At 37.8% G+C, this 16,812-nt stretch overlaps 1 protein-coding gene and 2 long non-coding RNA genes across 17 annotated transcripts in view; 2 read left to right on the forward strand and 1 right to left on the reverse strand.

Annotated features, from left to right (window-relative positions):
• LOC112677920 (uncharacterized) overlaps nucleotides 1-16,812 on the forward strand; it is a 119,438-nt gene that overhangs the window by 80,706 nt on the left and 21,920 nt on the right. For 14 of the 15 annotated variants that reach the window (XR_007413701.1, XR_007413704.1, XR_007413696.1 and 11 more), the window contains 2 exons: nucleotides 4,245-4,409; nucleotides 15,175-15,338. This is a non-coding gene — a long non-coding RNA (uncharacterized LOC112677920). The remainder of the gene's footprint in view (nucleotides 1-4,244; nucleotides 4,410-15,174; nucleotides 15,339-16,812) is intronic. The other variant, XR_004803427.2, reaches the window with a different exon arrangement.
• The window catches only part of C10H12orf56 (chromosome 10 C12orf56 homolog), an 89,930-nt gene that overhangs the window by 54,608 nt on the left and 18,510 nt on the right, over nucleotides 1-16,812 (reverse strand). The window contains 1 exon segment of the mRNA XM_049115732.1: nucleotides 3,957-4,119. Coding sequence (XP_048971689.1) covers nucleotides 3,957-4,119 — 163 coding nt within the window.
• Nucleotides 7,556-13,915, forward strand: LOC125755990 (uncharacterized). The gene is made up of 2 exons (XR_007413706.1): nucleotides 7,556-13,354; nucleotides 13,558-13,915. It is a non-coding gene; the product is annotated as an uncharacterized LOC125755990 (long non-coding RNA).

Below are 16,812 nucleotides of genomic sequence, written 5' to 3' on the forward strand. Positions count from 1 at the left end.
TAGGATAATAATCCAGTTGATTTGAGTGTGAGCTTCTTTGCCACATGACACAAATATTCCCTAGGCTTTCACCCAAGAGGTTTGGAGTAGTTCTAATAATTATCTTTATTTAAATGCTGAGCAGTTAATGTGTGCTACTTCTCTAGGCATGATGTCATCATTATTAACACTAAAGACTCTAGTGATGACTGTTGTCAAGTAGATGGTCAGACAGGTTTGAACCTTTCTCTTGCTTAGGGACCACATATTACAGACTGGGAGGTAAACCACAGAGGTGCTGGGTATACAGCAATACCTCACCCAGGGAACAAGCAGCTTGGTGGAGAACAGGAATCAGAGCACATTACCATTGGCATGCTGGAAAGGGGGACGTTTTTTATTGTCTCTTGTGTGCTGTGTATGATCCCTTGTGACAGTGGCAGTTTTGTGTTTTCAAAACTCCCTGCACAAACGTATCACATGGAAGCTTCAGAGTGGAAGAGAGGAGAGTGGAAGAGAGGTATAATTCTACAAATAGCCATGTGCATGAACACAAGATAAGTTTTTTTTTTTAAAGCATCTTCACTACTTTTAACATCATTTGCAAAGTTTCTAGGAATTTAAATTTCACAAAACTTCTACCCGTAATTAGCTTCTTTAATGTGTGTTTCTATCTTCTTAGACTTGGTGAGGGGGGAAAAAAGCCAAGACTAATTATGCGTGTGGACAAGGATAAATATGCATTTAAGGCAACCAACGCCAGTTAGGTACCCTAATTAGTGTCACAGGAGACCTGGTGAGCGACCAGGGATTTCATAAGTCTGATTACAACTTCTACAAACAGTTGCCATGCCATAGAGTGTCAGTGTGGAGAGGTGCTTGTCCATACAAACACTGGATAGTTTTCTCACACTTTGTGAGATCAACACTCTAAGAGCTCTGAGTCAGACTTGGAGTGAAGTCTAGTGAATTGAGTGGAATGGGCTGGTCTAGCTACCCTGGCTAGAGGCCAGAAGTGTAAGGGCCTATCCAGGAGCCCTGTTGGACCTCATTCTGCTCTTCTTCTATGCTAAGGATGCGATCTCAACAGCTGATGCTTTCCTGCTATGTGCCCAGCCTTGCCCACATTATTTCATGTACTACAACAACTCTGTGAAGCTGGCAATAGAGTCAAAGAAACTGAGGCTCACAGAGACTGTGACTTGTAGACAGCCACACAGCTGGGAAAGGTGGGAGCCAGGATTCAGATGTGGGCTTAGCTAGTCCATAGCCCATGCTCTTTTTCTCTGCTTTTTACCAACTCCCAATTATAGGGATTGATACCTTAAAAGGCTCCTTTAGATATGTACACATTTCATATACATATATAAAATAAGACCATGAAATAGTGTACTGCTCAACTATATATTCTATTTTTTAAAATTTGTCCTTGAATTTTTAAAACTTATTCACTAGAAACATTTAAGTAAAGCCCAAAATGTGAAACATAAAAGCAAGGAAGCTCTGGTTGAGCTGATAAGTACCAGGAGCCCTGATTCCTCATCCTCCCCCTTTCTCCCCACCCCACTGTGGATTTTCTAGATCTCCTTGTGCACAATGGGAAAATCTGCATCAGATGCTGAGCTCCCTAAAAACAAAATTAAAGATGGCTTTTCATCTTTTTATATAAGTATAAATCATAGTTCTTAGGTGAACAGGTTCCCAACAAATATTTTTGAATGAAGAGTGAATACTGTTAATAGCCATAATAAACCATAATTATCAGGGAAGAACCTTGTGGCTTCCCTTGCTTGTGGGAGCCCAAGATTCACAGAGATGACTATCAGGACTTTTCCTAAAGCCAACTTCACAATCATCCCAGTTATCCCCTGTACTTCTTGATCAGGTTTTTAATTAAAATTTGTGGTTGTTAATAAGGGTATTAAAATTAAACAAGAACTGACCAAACGGAATCCAGATTCTAACTGGTTCTTTATTTTTAAACCAATATTTAGTGAACACACTTCTCTCTTTTTCTTTCTTCTACCTCTTCTCTCCCTTTCTTCCTTTCCTTTCTTTTCTTTCCTTCCTTTCTTTCCTACATATCCTCATGTATAGCAGACTACGCCCAGGCACTATGCTGCTGAGAATGGATGGATCAACTCACTAATCATCATGGAATTACAAATCAAAACCACAAAGAGAAATGCCTGGCTGGCTCAGTGGTTGAGTATTTGCATTTGGCTCAGGTCACGATACAGGGGTCCCAGGGGTCAAGTCTGCATCGGGCTCCCTGTGAAGAGCCTGCTTCTTCTCCCTCTGCCTCTCTCTGTGTGTCTCTCATGAATAAATAAATAAAACCTTAAAAAAAAAAAACCATACACACAATGAGATACCACCTCCCAACTGTTAGGATGGCTATCCTTAAAAAGCCAAAAGATAGCAAGTATTGGTGAGGATGTGGAGAAAAGGGAACCCTTCCTTGTGCACTGTTGGTGGGTATGTAGACTGGTAAAGCCATCATGGAAAACAGTACGGAGGTTCCTCAAAAAACTAAAATAGGACTACCATATGATCCAGCATTCCCATTTCTGGGTTTATATCTGAAGGAAATAAAATCACTATCTCAGATACCTGAGATGTCTTACATACTGCCCTCTTCATAGCATTATTTACAGTAACCTAAGTGTCCAGCAATACGTGAATGGATAAATAAAATGTGTGTGTGTGTCGGGGGGAGGGTGTACGTGTGTACACACACATGCATGCACACACAATCTAATATTATTTAGCCTTTATTTTATTTTTAAAATTTTTATTTATTTATTTTTGAGAGAGAGAGAGCACGAGCAAGGGGAAGGTCAGAGGGAGAAGCAGACTCCCCACCAAGTAGGGAGCCTGACAGGGCTCAATTCCAGGACCCCAAGATCATGACCCAAGCTGAAGGCAGATGCTTAACTGAGCCACCCACGTGCCCCATATTTAGCCTTTAAAAAAGGAAAATCTGGAATGCCTGGGTGGTTCAGTCAGATGAGCATCCAGCTCTTGATTTAGGCTCAGGTCATGATCTCAGGGTCCTGGGATCAAGCTCCAAGTCTGGCTCTGCATTCAGTGAGGAGTCTGTTGAGGATTCTCTCTCCCTCAGTCTCTACGCACCCCTCACCCACCACTCGCATTCTCTTTCTCTTTCAAATAAATAATGACGAAAGAAAGAAAAAGAAAGAAGAAAGAAAAGAAAGAAAGAAAGAAAGAAAGAAAGAAAGAAAGAAAGAAAGAAAGAAAGAAAGAAAGAAAGAAAGAGAAAGAGAGAAAGAGAGAAAAAGAGAAAGAAAAGAAAATCCTGTGATACCTGGCTGGCTCAGTCAGTAGAAAATCTGACTCTTGATCTTGGGGTCATGAGTTTGAGCCCCACATTGGGTGTAGGGATTAGTTTAAAATATAAATAGTAAAATCTAAAAAATACAAAAGCCTACATTTGGGACAATCTAGATGAACCTGGAAGACATCAATCATGCTAAGTAAAATAAAGCAGATACAAAAGACAAATACTACAAAATCTCAGTTCATGGAAACCAAAAAAGGCAAACTCGTAGTAACAAATAGTAAAATGGTAGTTTACCAGGGGCTAGAGGTTAGGGGAAAAAGGTAAATGTTGGTCAAAAGGTAGATGTTCATTATAAGAGAAATAAGGTCTGGAAATCAAAATGCACAGCATGGTGACTATAGTTAACAATAATGGAACGTATACTTGAAACTTGCAAAGAAAATAGATTTTAAGTGTTCTCATCACTCACACAGAATGATAACTATGTGAGATGATTAGCCTGATTGTGGTAATCATTTCACAGTATATACATAGATCAAAATATCACCTTATATATAATTTTTATTTGTCAATCATATGTCAGTAAAGCTGCAGAGAAAAAAAAGAACATTCTTTTTTGTCTCATAAAGAAATGCATCTTTTCTTGTGTCATGTTAAGAAATATATTACATACCTTTTTTGTTGTCAGAACTGGCATGATGAAATGGAAATGAGAATTTCTTGATGCCTTTTGATTTTTCACACTCTTTTTTCAAAACAGTTGAAGAATGGATGATACGAATATGTTGGTTGGTTTCTCTATCTGGTGGACTCAAAAACTGTGGGTAATCATCAATCTGAAAAAAAAATTATGATAGAGCTGAGGACAAATACAACTGTTTATCTATCCTGTGATAATAAATCCCGTAAAGCTTAGGGCAAGTTTAAACTGCATTCTCTCTTTTTTTTTTTTTTTTTTAAGATTTTATTTATCTATTCATGAGAGACACACAGAGAGAGAGAAGCAGAGACACAGACAGAGAGAGAAGCAGACTCCATGCAGGGAGCCCAATGCAGGACTCGATCCCCAGGCCCCAGGGATCACTCCCAGAGCTGAAGACAGATGCTCAATCGCAGAGCCACCCAGGTATCCCTAAACTGCATTCTTTTTATTTTTTTCCCTAGGAAATCTTTCCTCTTCTTGTGAAGTCTCTCAATTCTTCCTCTATTTGTTTTAGTCTTTACTAAAAATGCACTTAGCAACAGAACCCAAGAAGCTATTTACACTATGGGATTGCTAAATAAATAGTAACAGTGTTTTTGTTAAAATATATCCATCCCCATTTCATTTTGAAAATAGATTTTTTTTAGGGGCTCTGGGTGGGTCAGTCCATTAATCATCTGCTTTTGACTGAGATCATGATCCTGGAGTCCCCAGATTGAGCCCTACAGAGGGGCTCTGTGCTCAGTGGGGACCCTGTTTCTTCCTCTCCCTCTGCCTCTCCCATCCCTCAGGTTCTCTATCTCTCTCACTCACTCACTCTTTCTCAAATAAATAAAATCTTTAAAAAATTGGATTTTTTCCCTCTTTGCAGATGATATACTGTATATAGAAAACCCAAAAGACTTCACCCCAAAATTGCTAAAACTCAAATAGCAATTTAGCAATGTGGCAGGATGCAAAATCAATGCACAGAAATCAGTGGCATTTCTACATACTAACAATGAGACTGAATAAAGAGAAATTAAGGAATCAATCCCATTTACAACTGCACCCAAAACCATAGGATACCTAGGAATAAATCTAAGCAAGAGGGTAAAGGATCTATATTCTAAAAACCACAGAACACTTATAAAAGAAATCGAGGAAGACACAAAGAGATGGAAAAACATTCCATGTTCATGGATCGGAAGAATAAATATTGTGAAAATGTCTATGTTACCCAGGGCAATTTACACATTCAGTGCAATCCCTATTAAAATACCATGGACTTTCTTCACAGAGTTGGAACAAATAATCCTAAAATTTGTATGGAACCAGGAAAGACCCCAAATAGCCAGAGGAATGTCGAAAAAGAAAATCAAAGCCGGGGGCATCACAATGCCTAACTTCAAGCTGTATTACAAAGCTGTGATCATCAAGACAGTGTGGTACTGGCACAAAAACAGACACATAGATCATGGGAACAGAATAGAGAACCCAGAAATGGACCCTTAATTCTATGATCAACTCACCTTCAACAAAGCAAGAATATCCAATGGAAAAAAGACAGTCTCCTCAATAAATGGTGTTGGGAAAATTGGACAGCTACGTGCAGAAGAGTGAAACTGGACCATTCTCTTACACCAGACACAAAGGTAAACTTAAAATGGTTGAAAGATCTAAATGTGAGACAAGAATCTGTCAAAATCCTAGAGGAGAACCCAGGCAACACCCTTTTTGAACTTGGCCACAGCAACTTCTTGCAAGATACATCTATGAAGGCAAGGGACACAAAAGCAAAAATGAACTATTAGGACTTAATCAAGATAAAAAGCTTCTGGACAGCAAAAGAAACCGTCAACAAAACTAAAAGGCAACCTACAGAATGGGAGAAGATATTTGCAAATGACATATCAGAGAAAGAAAGGGCTAGTATCCAAGATCTATGAAGAACTTATTAAACTCAACAGCAAAGAAACAAACAATCCAATCATGAAATGGACAGAAAAGATGAACAGACATTTCTCCAAAGAAGACCTACACATGGCCAACAAGCACATGGTCCACATCACCTTGTATCAGGAAAATACAAATCAAAACCACGATGAGATACCACTTTACACCAGTGGGAGTGGCTAAAATTAACAAGACAGGAAACAACAGATGTTAGTGAGGATGTGGAGAAAGGGGAGCCCTCTTGCACTGTTGGGGGGAATGCAAGCTGGTGCAGCCACTCTGGAAAACAGTGTGGAGATTCCTCAAGAAGTTAAGAATAGAGGTACCCTATGACTCAGCAATTGCACTACTGGGTATTTACCCCAAAGATACTGATGTAGTGAAATGCTGGGACACCTGCATCCCAATGTTCACAGAGCAATGTCTACAATAGCCAAACTGTGGAAGGAGGCACAATGTCCTTCGACAGATGAATGGATAAAGAAGATGTAGTCCATATATACAATGGAATATTACTCAGCCATTAGAAACGACAAATACTCCCCATTTGCTTCGACGTATAGAACTGGAGGGTATTATGCTGAGTGAAATAAGTCAATCAGAAAGATGAGAATTATATGGTTTCATTCATAAATGGAATATAAGAAATAGTGAAAGGGACCATAAGGGAAGGGGGAAGAAACTGAGTGGAGAAAATTAGAGAGGAAAGACAAACCATGAGAGACCCCTAACTCTGGAAAATAAACAAAGAGTTGCAGATGGGGAGGTGGGTGGGTGGGTGGGGTAACTGGATGACGGGCACTAAGGAAAGGAGGGCACTTGATGGGATGAGCACTGGGTGATATACTCTATGTTGGCAAATTGAATTTAAAATATGTTTAAAAAATAAAAACAAATTTAAAAATAAATTTTAAAAAATTGATTTTTAAAAAAATCTCAAAAATTTATAATTAATTAGAATTTTTCTATGCAATAGATAATATCCATTTGGGGGGGAACAGTATACAAAGATTCTGTGAAAAAAAAGAAAAAAAAAAGATTCTGTGAAGACAAACATCTAGGTTTGAATTATTAGAAGTATCAAGTTCCTAAATAACTATCTCTTCTCTCCAAAGTGCTGTTTTCTATTTATGATTAGAAAGGAAAAGGGTCTCAATAAATACTTAAGATTTCTTTTTTTTTTTTAAGTAGGCTTCACACCCAGCATGGAGCCCAACCTGGGGCTTGAACTCACAACCCCAAGATCAAGACCTGAGCTGAGACCAAGAGTCAAACGCTTAACTGACTTAGGCGCCCCAATCCTTAGTGTTTTGAGATATTTAACAGTCTACTTCCCTTCTCATGACAGCAGCAGTAGCATCTGACTGAACAGCCAAGAGTAAAGCCAGAGAATCACCAGAGGCATATTTAAACCTTTAATCCAAGCATGAGGAGGAATAACTCTATAAGCTTTTTGCAAAGTTACTTAGAATTTGAATAAAAATATTTCCTATGATCATCTACATTCATCCTTCTCTTTTCAGAAATAATAATAATAATTTAAAATCTGATTCAGGGGATAAATTAGTGAAAAGATATCTGGATCTACTCAAATGTAATTTTAAATTATTTCAAAAACACAAAAAAAAAAAATTATTTTCAAATATATTAAGTAATTCAAGCCAAGCTAATGAAGCATAGCCCAGTACAGGGCTTCAAAGGACGTGCTTTTGTTAGTAATAAAAATTCAGGGATCCCTGGGTGGCGCAGCAGTTTGGCGCCTGCCTTTGGCCTAGGGCGCGGTCCTGGAGACCCGAGATCGAATCCCACATCGGGCTCCCGGTGCATGGAGCCTGCTTCTCCCTCTGCCTGTGTCTCTGCCTCTCTCTCTCTCTCTATCATGAATAAGTAAACAAAAATTAAAAAATAAATAAATAAAAATAAAAATTCATAGTTAGTAAAAGATCCTATTCTGAACAGACTCTTCAGAAACGTCTTAAGCTATTTGATACCTGCAAAGATACACTGGTAAGTTAGACTCCTATTTCACATATGGCTAAGGTTTTTGTTTGTTTTCTTTAACTCTACTAACCCTTGCCTTTGTCAGGAAAAATTATGAAAGACTTTGAAATGGACAAAAAAGGTGATCCAGGTATTCTCCATCATTTATTGTCTTTGAACTGTTTTAAAACACTGTACGTGGGGACACTTGGGTAGCTCACTCAGTTAAGCGACCAACTCTTGATTTATGCTCAAGTCAAGAACTCAGGGTTGTGAGCTCGAACCCTACGTGGGGCTCTGTGTTCAGCCAGGGGTCTGCTTGAGATACTGTCCCTCTGCCTCTCTCCCCACTCGAGCACACTCTCTGTCTCTCTCTAAATAAATAAATAGATAGATAGATAGATAGATAGATAGATAGATAGATAGATAGATAGATAAACTTCAAAACCCTTTAAGTTGTAGGGGTCCCTGCCTGGCTCAGTTGGTAGAGCATGTGACTCTTGATCTTGGAGTTGTAAGTTTGAGCCCTATTGTCTTTCAAAAGAAAACACTGTAAGTTGTAGAAAACTGGTGCAAATTATTACAGTTCATACTAACACAAGTGGAAGGCCACCGATTACCACCCTTTGATAACGAGAACGGTTGTTGGATATCTGACCCAGTGAGATTGTGTATTTCTGTGTTTACTGCTCTGAAGCTATCTGCTCTCCATCTAGATTTCTGTAATTTAGAAAAGCCCTTATCTCTTATATTAGTAGATATTTTCATATTTCTAAGAGGTATTAATAAATTAATTATAAAGACTAAGGAGCTCTGTTTTGAGGACTAGTAAAGATAAACACTTTTATAAGAAAAAATGTTTCTATAATTCCCCCAAAAATAAGGAAATTTCACATTTAATACTTTATTTATTAAGTTTTTTTTTTTAAGATTTTACTTATTTATTCACGAGAGACACAGAGAGAGAGCCAGAGACACAGGCAGAGGGAGAAGCAGGCTCCCAGCGGGGAGCCCAATGTGGGACTCAATCCCCAGATCTGGGATCACACCCAGAGCCACCCAGGCGTCCCAAGATTTTGTTTTTAAGTAATTTCTATACCCAACGTGGGGCTCAGACTGACAACCCTGAGATTAAGACTTGCACACTCACTGGCCGAGCCAGTCAGGTGGCCCAACATCTAATACTTTAAATGTGCTATACCTAAGAAAATTATTCTTACAAAAACAGACAAAAGTCTCAAGACTGTAAGTTTATGTATTAAAGTATGTCTTTGGCAAATAAAACTCGTTTAATAATTCTGATTTAATAAAAACAGCTATATTTTCTTAGATTTATTAGTATTACATTAAAAACTGTATTTTAGGGGATCCCTGGTTGGCGCAGCGGTTTGGCACCTGCCTTTGGCCCAGGGCGTGATCCTGGAGACCAGGGATCGAGTCCCACGTCGGACTCCCTGCATGGACCCTGCTTCTCCCTCTGCCTGTGTCTCTGCCTCTCTCTCTCTGAATGAATGAATGAATGAATGAATGAATGAATAAATGAATAAATGAATAAATAAATGAATAAATAGATATATCTTTTTTAAAAACTGTATTTTATTCTACTGGAATTTGATTTTCCTAAATGTATATAGATCTGCTAATCAAACAAGCAAAACATTACTCCTACATAATGTTAAAAACCATGAAAAATGTAAATTTATGCTTAAGGAAATGGAATCATTCTGACAAGTTTTTATTTAAACTTTAATTGAAGATTGATTGAAGGTAATTTCCAAGATCTTTAGGTAACTTAAAACCTTGCACAGATACTAAGTTGAATTATTCAATGGATAATCATTAGATAGCAATATAATTTTTAAGTAAGGAAATACTGAAACATTGGCTATGCAAGCATAATTTTAAGTATATATATTTTTACTTCTTTTTTGTATAGAGAGACTGTATCTTTTGATCATATTAATGAATGTGCTCCTTTACAAAGGTGCCATGTTAGTGAAAGAGATTCTTTTTTTTTTCAAAGATGTTATTTTATTTATTTATTTATTCATGAGAGACACCATGAGAGAGAGGCAGAGGCACAGGCAGAGGGAGAAGCGGGCTCCATGCAGGGAGCCTGATTGGGACTCAATCCTGGGATCCCAGGATCATGCCCTGACCGAAGGCAGATGCTCAACGGCTGAGCCACCCAGGTATCCCATGAGATTCTTTTTAAGAAAGAGATTGCTTTCTATATCTATTTTTAAATGGTTTATAATCACTCTGACTAGATAACCAGGTTTTGTTTTCCAAGTTTTTGTTACCCATGATCCTTTCTTAACCAAGTGTCCAAGTCTCCTCTAATAACCTCTTGATTTTTGCTTTGCCCAAATCAGATCCTACTATAAATACCTAGATAGATAGATTAATCAGTAGATAGGTAACTTTCAGGAATATCTTTTATACCTAATGTATCTTTGAGGTTTCTCAGAAGACCTCTGAAAAACATCATAAAGACTTGTTCTTTCCCCTTACAAAAAGAGAAGTGCTTGAAATAATTAGGCACATTTAGTCTATTTACCTTTTTTTTTAAGTAAAATAGTATAAATATTTCAGAAACTGTGTTTTTATGAGAAGTCTTTGGAGATTTCTCAATGCCCTCCCCATCCATGATTTTTTTTTGAATTCTATTCTTAGTGGTGGTTTTGCCTGATTGTATTAGACAATAGCCATCTAGTGTTATTGGTCATAATTTCAGATACTATACAGAATGTTAACTTGGCCACAGCCTTGCTTTTAATTTGAATTTATCATCTTCTAGATCAGTACATTTTTAGTGAGGAATCATGTTAATCTTATCTGTGCAGTTTGTAAAAAACAGATTATCTGGGCCCTACTTCAGACTTACTGAATCTCTTTACTGGCTAGTCTGGGTTTAAAGTTGTTATATAATCTGGGGCGCCTGGGTAGCATGGCTGGTTAAGCATCCAACTCTTGGTTTTGGCTCAGGTCCTAATCTCAGGGTTCTGAGATCAAGCCCAGAGTCAGGCTCCACGCTCGGTGTGGAGTCTGCTTAGGACTTTCTCTCCCTCTCTTTCTGCCCATCCCCACTGTGTGCTCATGCTCTCTCTTACTCTCAAGGAAATAATTTTTTTTAAAAGTTGTTTTAATCTTGGCATAGTTTATACATATATACATATAATATATAGTGAGTATATATATTGTATTTCAATATTATTATGTTATATTAAAGACTTTCTCCATATAAAAATTATGTTCATTTATTTTTACAAATCAGATGTAACTTTTATTCATGTCTTTAAAAATAGGCTTTGTCACTATCCTTAGAGATATTTTGTCTGATTTTTTGTAATGGCTTTATTATCTTTTGTTGCATGCTATAGGACATGTTTTATATGTCATTTGCCTATTTTTAATATGAAACTTCATCAGACCTTTCATATTTGAAAGTTCTCAATAATAAATCAACCAGTCATTTGAAGTCTCTGTCTTCTACAGATAGTTTTTGTTTTATTGTGATGCTTGCTTGAAGTTTCTGCTATAAGCTAAAAGTCAGAGTTTGTGTCGTGACTTTGTTTGTGTCCTCAACAAAGACAGTCTCAGAGCAGAACCACCTGGAAAAGGATTGAGACGGGCTCTTCAAACTATTAACACTTCAGAGCTGAGCTAACATTACTTAGACAACTCTCAGACCATATCGGTGGACTGAGTTAGGATTTCCAGGATTCCATTAGGTCAAGAAGCAGTTGGCTTCATGAGACTCCTAACCCAATATGTACCAGAGTAAAACTTAACTTTATAGGACTAAATGAAACTGGATAAATTTTATTGTGGTTTTTTGTTTAGAATATTATTGATGTTGTTCTAATGTTCTATTTTCCAGATATAGGAGGAAACTTTTTCTCTTCCTTCTTAAATTATAACCAGTGTGTAACCCATAACAATTTAGTAGATTCTTCTCTCATAAACCAAAAATGTTTAAATATCTGATTTTCACTGGTTCCCCCAGAATTCAGAAACTCTTACTAGATTCAGTAAAGATCTGACTTCCTTTTACCAGCATATAATCGTACACATTAATTATATATCCAAGGCCTTATGTGAAGTGTCATATTTAAGAAGGATATTCATTTGGGGCACTTGGGTTGCTCAGTTGATTAAGCATCTGACTCTTGATTTCAGCTCAGGTTCTGATCTCAGGGTCATGGCATCGAGCCCAGCATCAGGCTCTGCTCAGTGGGGAGTCTCCTTGGGACTCTTTCTCCCCCTCTCCCTCTGCTCTTCCCCCTGCGCTCTTGTGCACGCTTTCTCTCTTTCTCTCTCTCTCTCTCTCTCTCTCTCTCTCTCAAAGTAAATAAATCTTGAGAGAGAGAGAGAGTCTATTCATTTAACCAGGTATGGCCAAAGGTTTGGTGTATTTATGGAGCCAGTGCTTACAAAGCCCTCCCAGGAAAACTAGCCCAGGGACTCAGGCTTACAATTATTAGGAAAATGACTTCCTGGCAGGCAAGGCAATTAAGAAATTTTCAGGACCTCAAAATTCACTCAAATTGATAGGTACTACAGGAGAAATCTGGTGGAGAGAGTTTCTTTTGCCTGACTTCCTAGCCTAGGAAAAGCAAAAGAGGCTTTTAAAAGTCAAACCTGAAAAAAATAAAAATAAAAATAAAATAAAATAAAAAATAAAAATAAAATAAAAGTCAAACCTGACATTCATGAAAACTTTCAGACAGAAGTTTTTGCAAAGAATTTTAAGGAGGCCTATCTGGTAAATTAACACTCTTGCTGCACCTATGTAAATAACAAGGCCAACCTAAAGAGAGTTTTATTTTGTGATTGAGTGATCTTTTCTTTGAGATTATTATGATGGTGGACATGGGACAGGAAAACTGTGAGAGACTTTGAAATGGGGAAGGAGATTAGTAGGTATTCAGTTCAGCTAACCTATGCAGGTTATCTATGCCTTTCATTGTCTTTGAGGTTATATTATACTGCTGTAATTCATAGAAAACTCTTTTGTGCACTTTTTAAAACAAAAAGAAACTTAAAATTTCTAAGTGGTAAATCTGTCAACTTTTGTCCTTTCTGTTTCTTCCCTTTATGCTTAGAAATATCCTCTACACCCTGAAATTGGGTAAATATTCACCTATGTTTTATATTTCCTTTATGGTTTCCTCTTTTACAGTGAGCTTTCCAGTCCTTCTGGAGTCTCTAGAGTATCCCTTAAGACTTTGGTCTAACTGGCTGTGGTTCCAAGTGTATTTAATATTAACCTGGTAAAAATTATGCTTCAAGTAGAGACTGAATGAGTGTAAATAAGTATGTAAATATTTCTGCCTCAAATTGCTTATAAGCAGTTTGGGGAGGAGACAAAGTACCTATAATAATTTACCTAATAATTACACAGTTTATGGAACATGGTAAATATATAATATTTGTAACACATCTATAAGGTGGTTATTTTTTTTTTTTTAATTTATTTATGATAGTTACAGAGAGAGAGAGAGAGAGAGAGAGAGAGGCAGAGACACAGGCAGAGGGAGAAGCAGGCTCCATGCACTGGGAGCCCGATGTGGGATTCGATCCCGGGTCTCCAGGATCGCGCCCTGGGCCAAAGGCAGGCGCTAAACCGCTGCGCCACCCAGGGATCCCTAAGGTGGTTATTTTTAACCCCACTTTGCAATGAGAAAACTAAGGTTCAGAAGGAGTTAAGTTTATAAAACTAATAAATGGTGGAACTAGAACTCTAAGACAAGGCAGTTGGTTTCCAAGGCCAATTTTATAAAAACAACTAAGATTTAAGACCACAGCCCTAACTAGTGGTAAGAGGTGGGAATTTTGTCAGGGAGAAATAGAAGTCTTTTTTCTAAAGCAGGGCTGGAGCTGCACCTGGCTGGCTTAGTCTGTAGACATATGACTCTTGATCTTGGGGTCATGAATTTGAGCCCCACTGGGTATAGAGCCTACTTAAAGTTTAAAAAGTAAAAAAAAAAAAAAAAAAAAAAAAAAAAAAACATGCACACACACACAAAACCACACACACTAAAAAAAAAAAAAAAACAGGGCTGTAGTCCAAACAGTAATCAAGCAGCTGGATTCATTATTATGTCAGTGTTTCAGCGAATTATGCTAATTCCTTTATCTGAGACTGAAGTAGAGCCAGACCTCTTTTTTTAGTCGCTATAATCACCGAATTTGGTTAGCTTTGTCATTCAAGAACATACCTTCTTTAAATACACTGTGGAGGCATTCATTCATGTAAAACATTCATATAAACTTTTTCTGTATTTATTGGCACAGAAAGTATCCATAACATGCTGCAAAGTAAAAATAACAGATTACAGCACAATATTTGGAATATGGTTCCATATGTGTTAATGCATAGAACACAATTTGGAATGTCGTACACCAAATTTTCTTACCGTATGGTTAACTGTGGTTATCTCTGGGTGGTGAGATTTGTTCAAAGATAAACCGAGGCATATTAAAATTTTTAAGAGTCTATTTGGGCACAAATCTATTCAAATCCGGCAGCATCCAATCTAGCAGATAGAAAGGAGCTCCAAGGAGCTGTACAAAATGAAAGACTTTTAAGCAGAAGGGAGGGAACAAGGAAGTTACCCTTGGCAAAAAAGCAGGTTAGTTACTGCAAAGTTCCTTTAGGGGATTGTAGGGGTTTACCAGGCAGATTACCTAACAAGTGCTGATTAGGAGATTCCCTTTTTTTTTTTTTTTTTTTTTTAGTATTTTATTTATTTATTTAGAGAAAGCAAGCAGGAAGGACAGAGGGAGAGACTGTCAAGCCGACTCCCCGCTGAGCATGGATTCCCAACTCAGGGCTGGGTTTTACGACCCGAGCTGAAATCAGGACGCGGACCCTTAACCAATGGAGCCAGGAGATTCATGATTGACTGGTTTAAGAGTCCATTCTGCAAGAGCCAAAAATGTAATTAGGTCAAGTCTCCAATTGGGGCTTGTCTTGTTTTTAACAGATTGTAAATACATAATTTATTTTTATTTTTATCTGTTTTAATTCTAAGAATCATCTACATGCTACAATAAAGACAGTTGTTTTACTGATTTTTAAAAATATTTCATCGGGTAGCCCTAGCATCTCATAGTCATAAAACACAAATGTATGCATTCTTCTCTGGAAATTTGTCACCAAAGAACTAAAGGGGGGTGGGCAATAAGGACAACATCTAGTATGACACATGAAGACAGTCTGTTTACAGCAATATGACTTTTTTTTTTTTTTTTTTTTTTTTTTAAGGAGGCACCACACTCACCACGGAGCCCGATTCAGGGCTCAAACTCATGACCCTGAGATCAACACCTTGAGATGAGCTCAAGGGTCAGACACTTAACTGTCTGAGCCACCTCGGCACCCACAGCAGTGTGACTTGGATGGAATTGGAGGGTATTATGCTGAGTGAAGTAAGTCAATCGGAGAAGGACAAACATTATATGTTCTCATTCATTTGGGGAATATAAATAATAGTGAAAGGGAATATAAGGGAAGGGAGAAGAAATGAATGTTCAGAAATATCAGAAAGGGAGACAGAACATAAAGACTCCTAACTCTGGGAAATGAACTAGGGGTGGTGGAAGGGGAGGAGGGCGGGGGGTGGGGGTGAATGGGTGACGGGCACTAAGCGGGGCACTTGACGGGATGAGCACTGGGTGTTATTCTCTATGTTGGTAAATTGAACACCAATAAAAAATAAATTTATTATTTAAAAAGCATTTCCATGCATACTACTATAGTGACAAGGCCTCTGTCGCTGATGGCAGCCACACAGCCAAGGGGACACATCTGTTGTCTGTAAAGGGGTGGATGATGTCAGATAAATGGACACTAACTCTGAACAGCAGTAGGGTCAAAATGATCTATCACTTTCCACTTACCGCATTCTTTTATTGGTTCATCTAATGATCATAATCTTAGTTGCAAAGACTATGACTATTGTAGATAGAACAAACTCTTACAAAAACATTTAATTCAACTTGGACTTGAATTATAAGGTGTTAGACTCTCATTTTCTTTTTTGCGTTGAAAATTAAAATAAAAATAAAAATCATTTGTAAAGACCACAGCATGTTTGTGAAGTGTGAGAGGACCACCCAGGAGCTAAGCAAAGCTAATTTACACATCCATGGGAGGTAAAAAAGTTTTCTGATTGGGAAGCTTCTCCCCTGTCAGGCAAAGAGATTTGGTCCAAACAATATGCTGTCAGTGCCTGAATGAAGAAAAGTTGTTAAATGGGACGCAGCTGAACTCAATCCTGTGCTAGCAATTTATTTTAGGCATAGTGTTATCTGAAAAGAACATTTTTGCATTTACTCCAGAGACATCATTAGGAAATTCAAAAGCCAGAGTTTCCAATTTACCCCAAAGCATGAAGATAGATAGATAGATAGATAGGCAGATAGACAGATAGAAGGAAGACAGATGATGTAATGCTCCGTCAGAACTACTTTGTTGAAAATCTTCTAACTAGAGGCACCTGGTGGGCTCAGTCGGTAGAGCATGTGACTCTTGATCTCGGGGTGTGTGAGTTCAAACCCCATGTTGGGGGTAGAATTTACTTCTTTTTTTTCTTAAAGATGTACTCATTTATTTTACGGAGATGGGAGGGGCAGAGGGAGAGAGAGAATCCTAAGCAGACTCCCTGCTAAGCATGGAGCCCAACACAGGCTGATCCCATGACCCCAAGATCACAAACTGAGATGAAATCAAGAGTTAGACACTTAACCGACTGAGCCACCCAGGCACCCCAGGGGTAGAGTTTATTTTTTATTTTTAAAGATTTTATTTATTTATTTATTTATTTATTTATTTATTCATTCATTCATTCATTCATTCATTCATTCATCAGAGACACACAGAGAGAGAGAGAGAGAGAGAGGC

Source organism: Canis lupus, chromosome 10 (assembly GCF_003254725.2).
Source record: "Canis lupus dingo isolate Sandy chromosome 10, ASM325472v2, whole genome shotgun sequence".
Classification (NCBI taxonomy): Eukaryota; Metazoa; Chordata; class Mammalia; order Carnivora; family Canidae; genus Canis; species Canis lupus.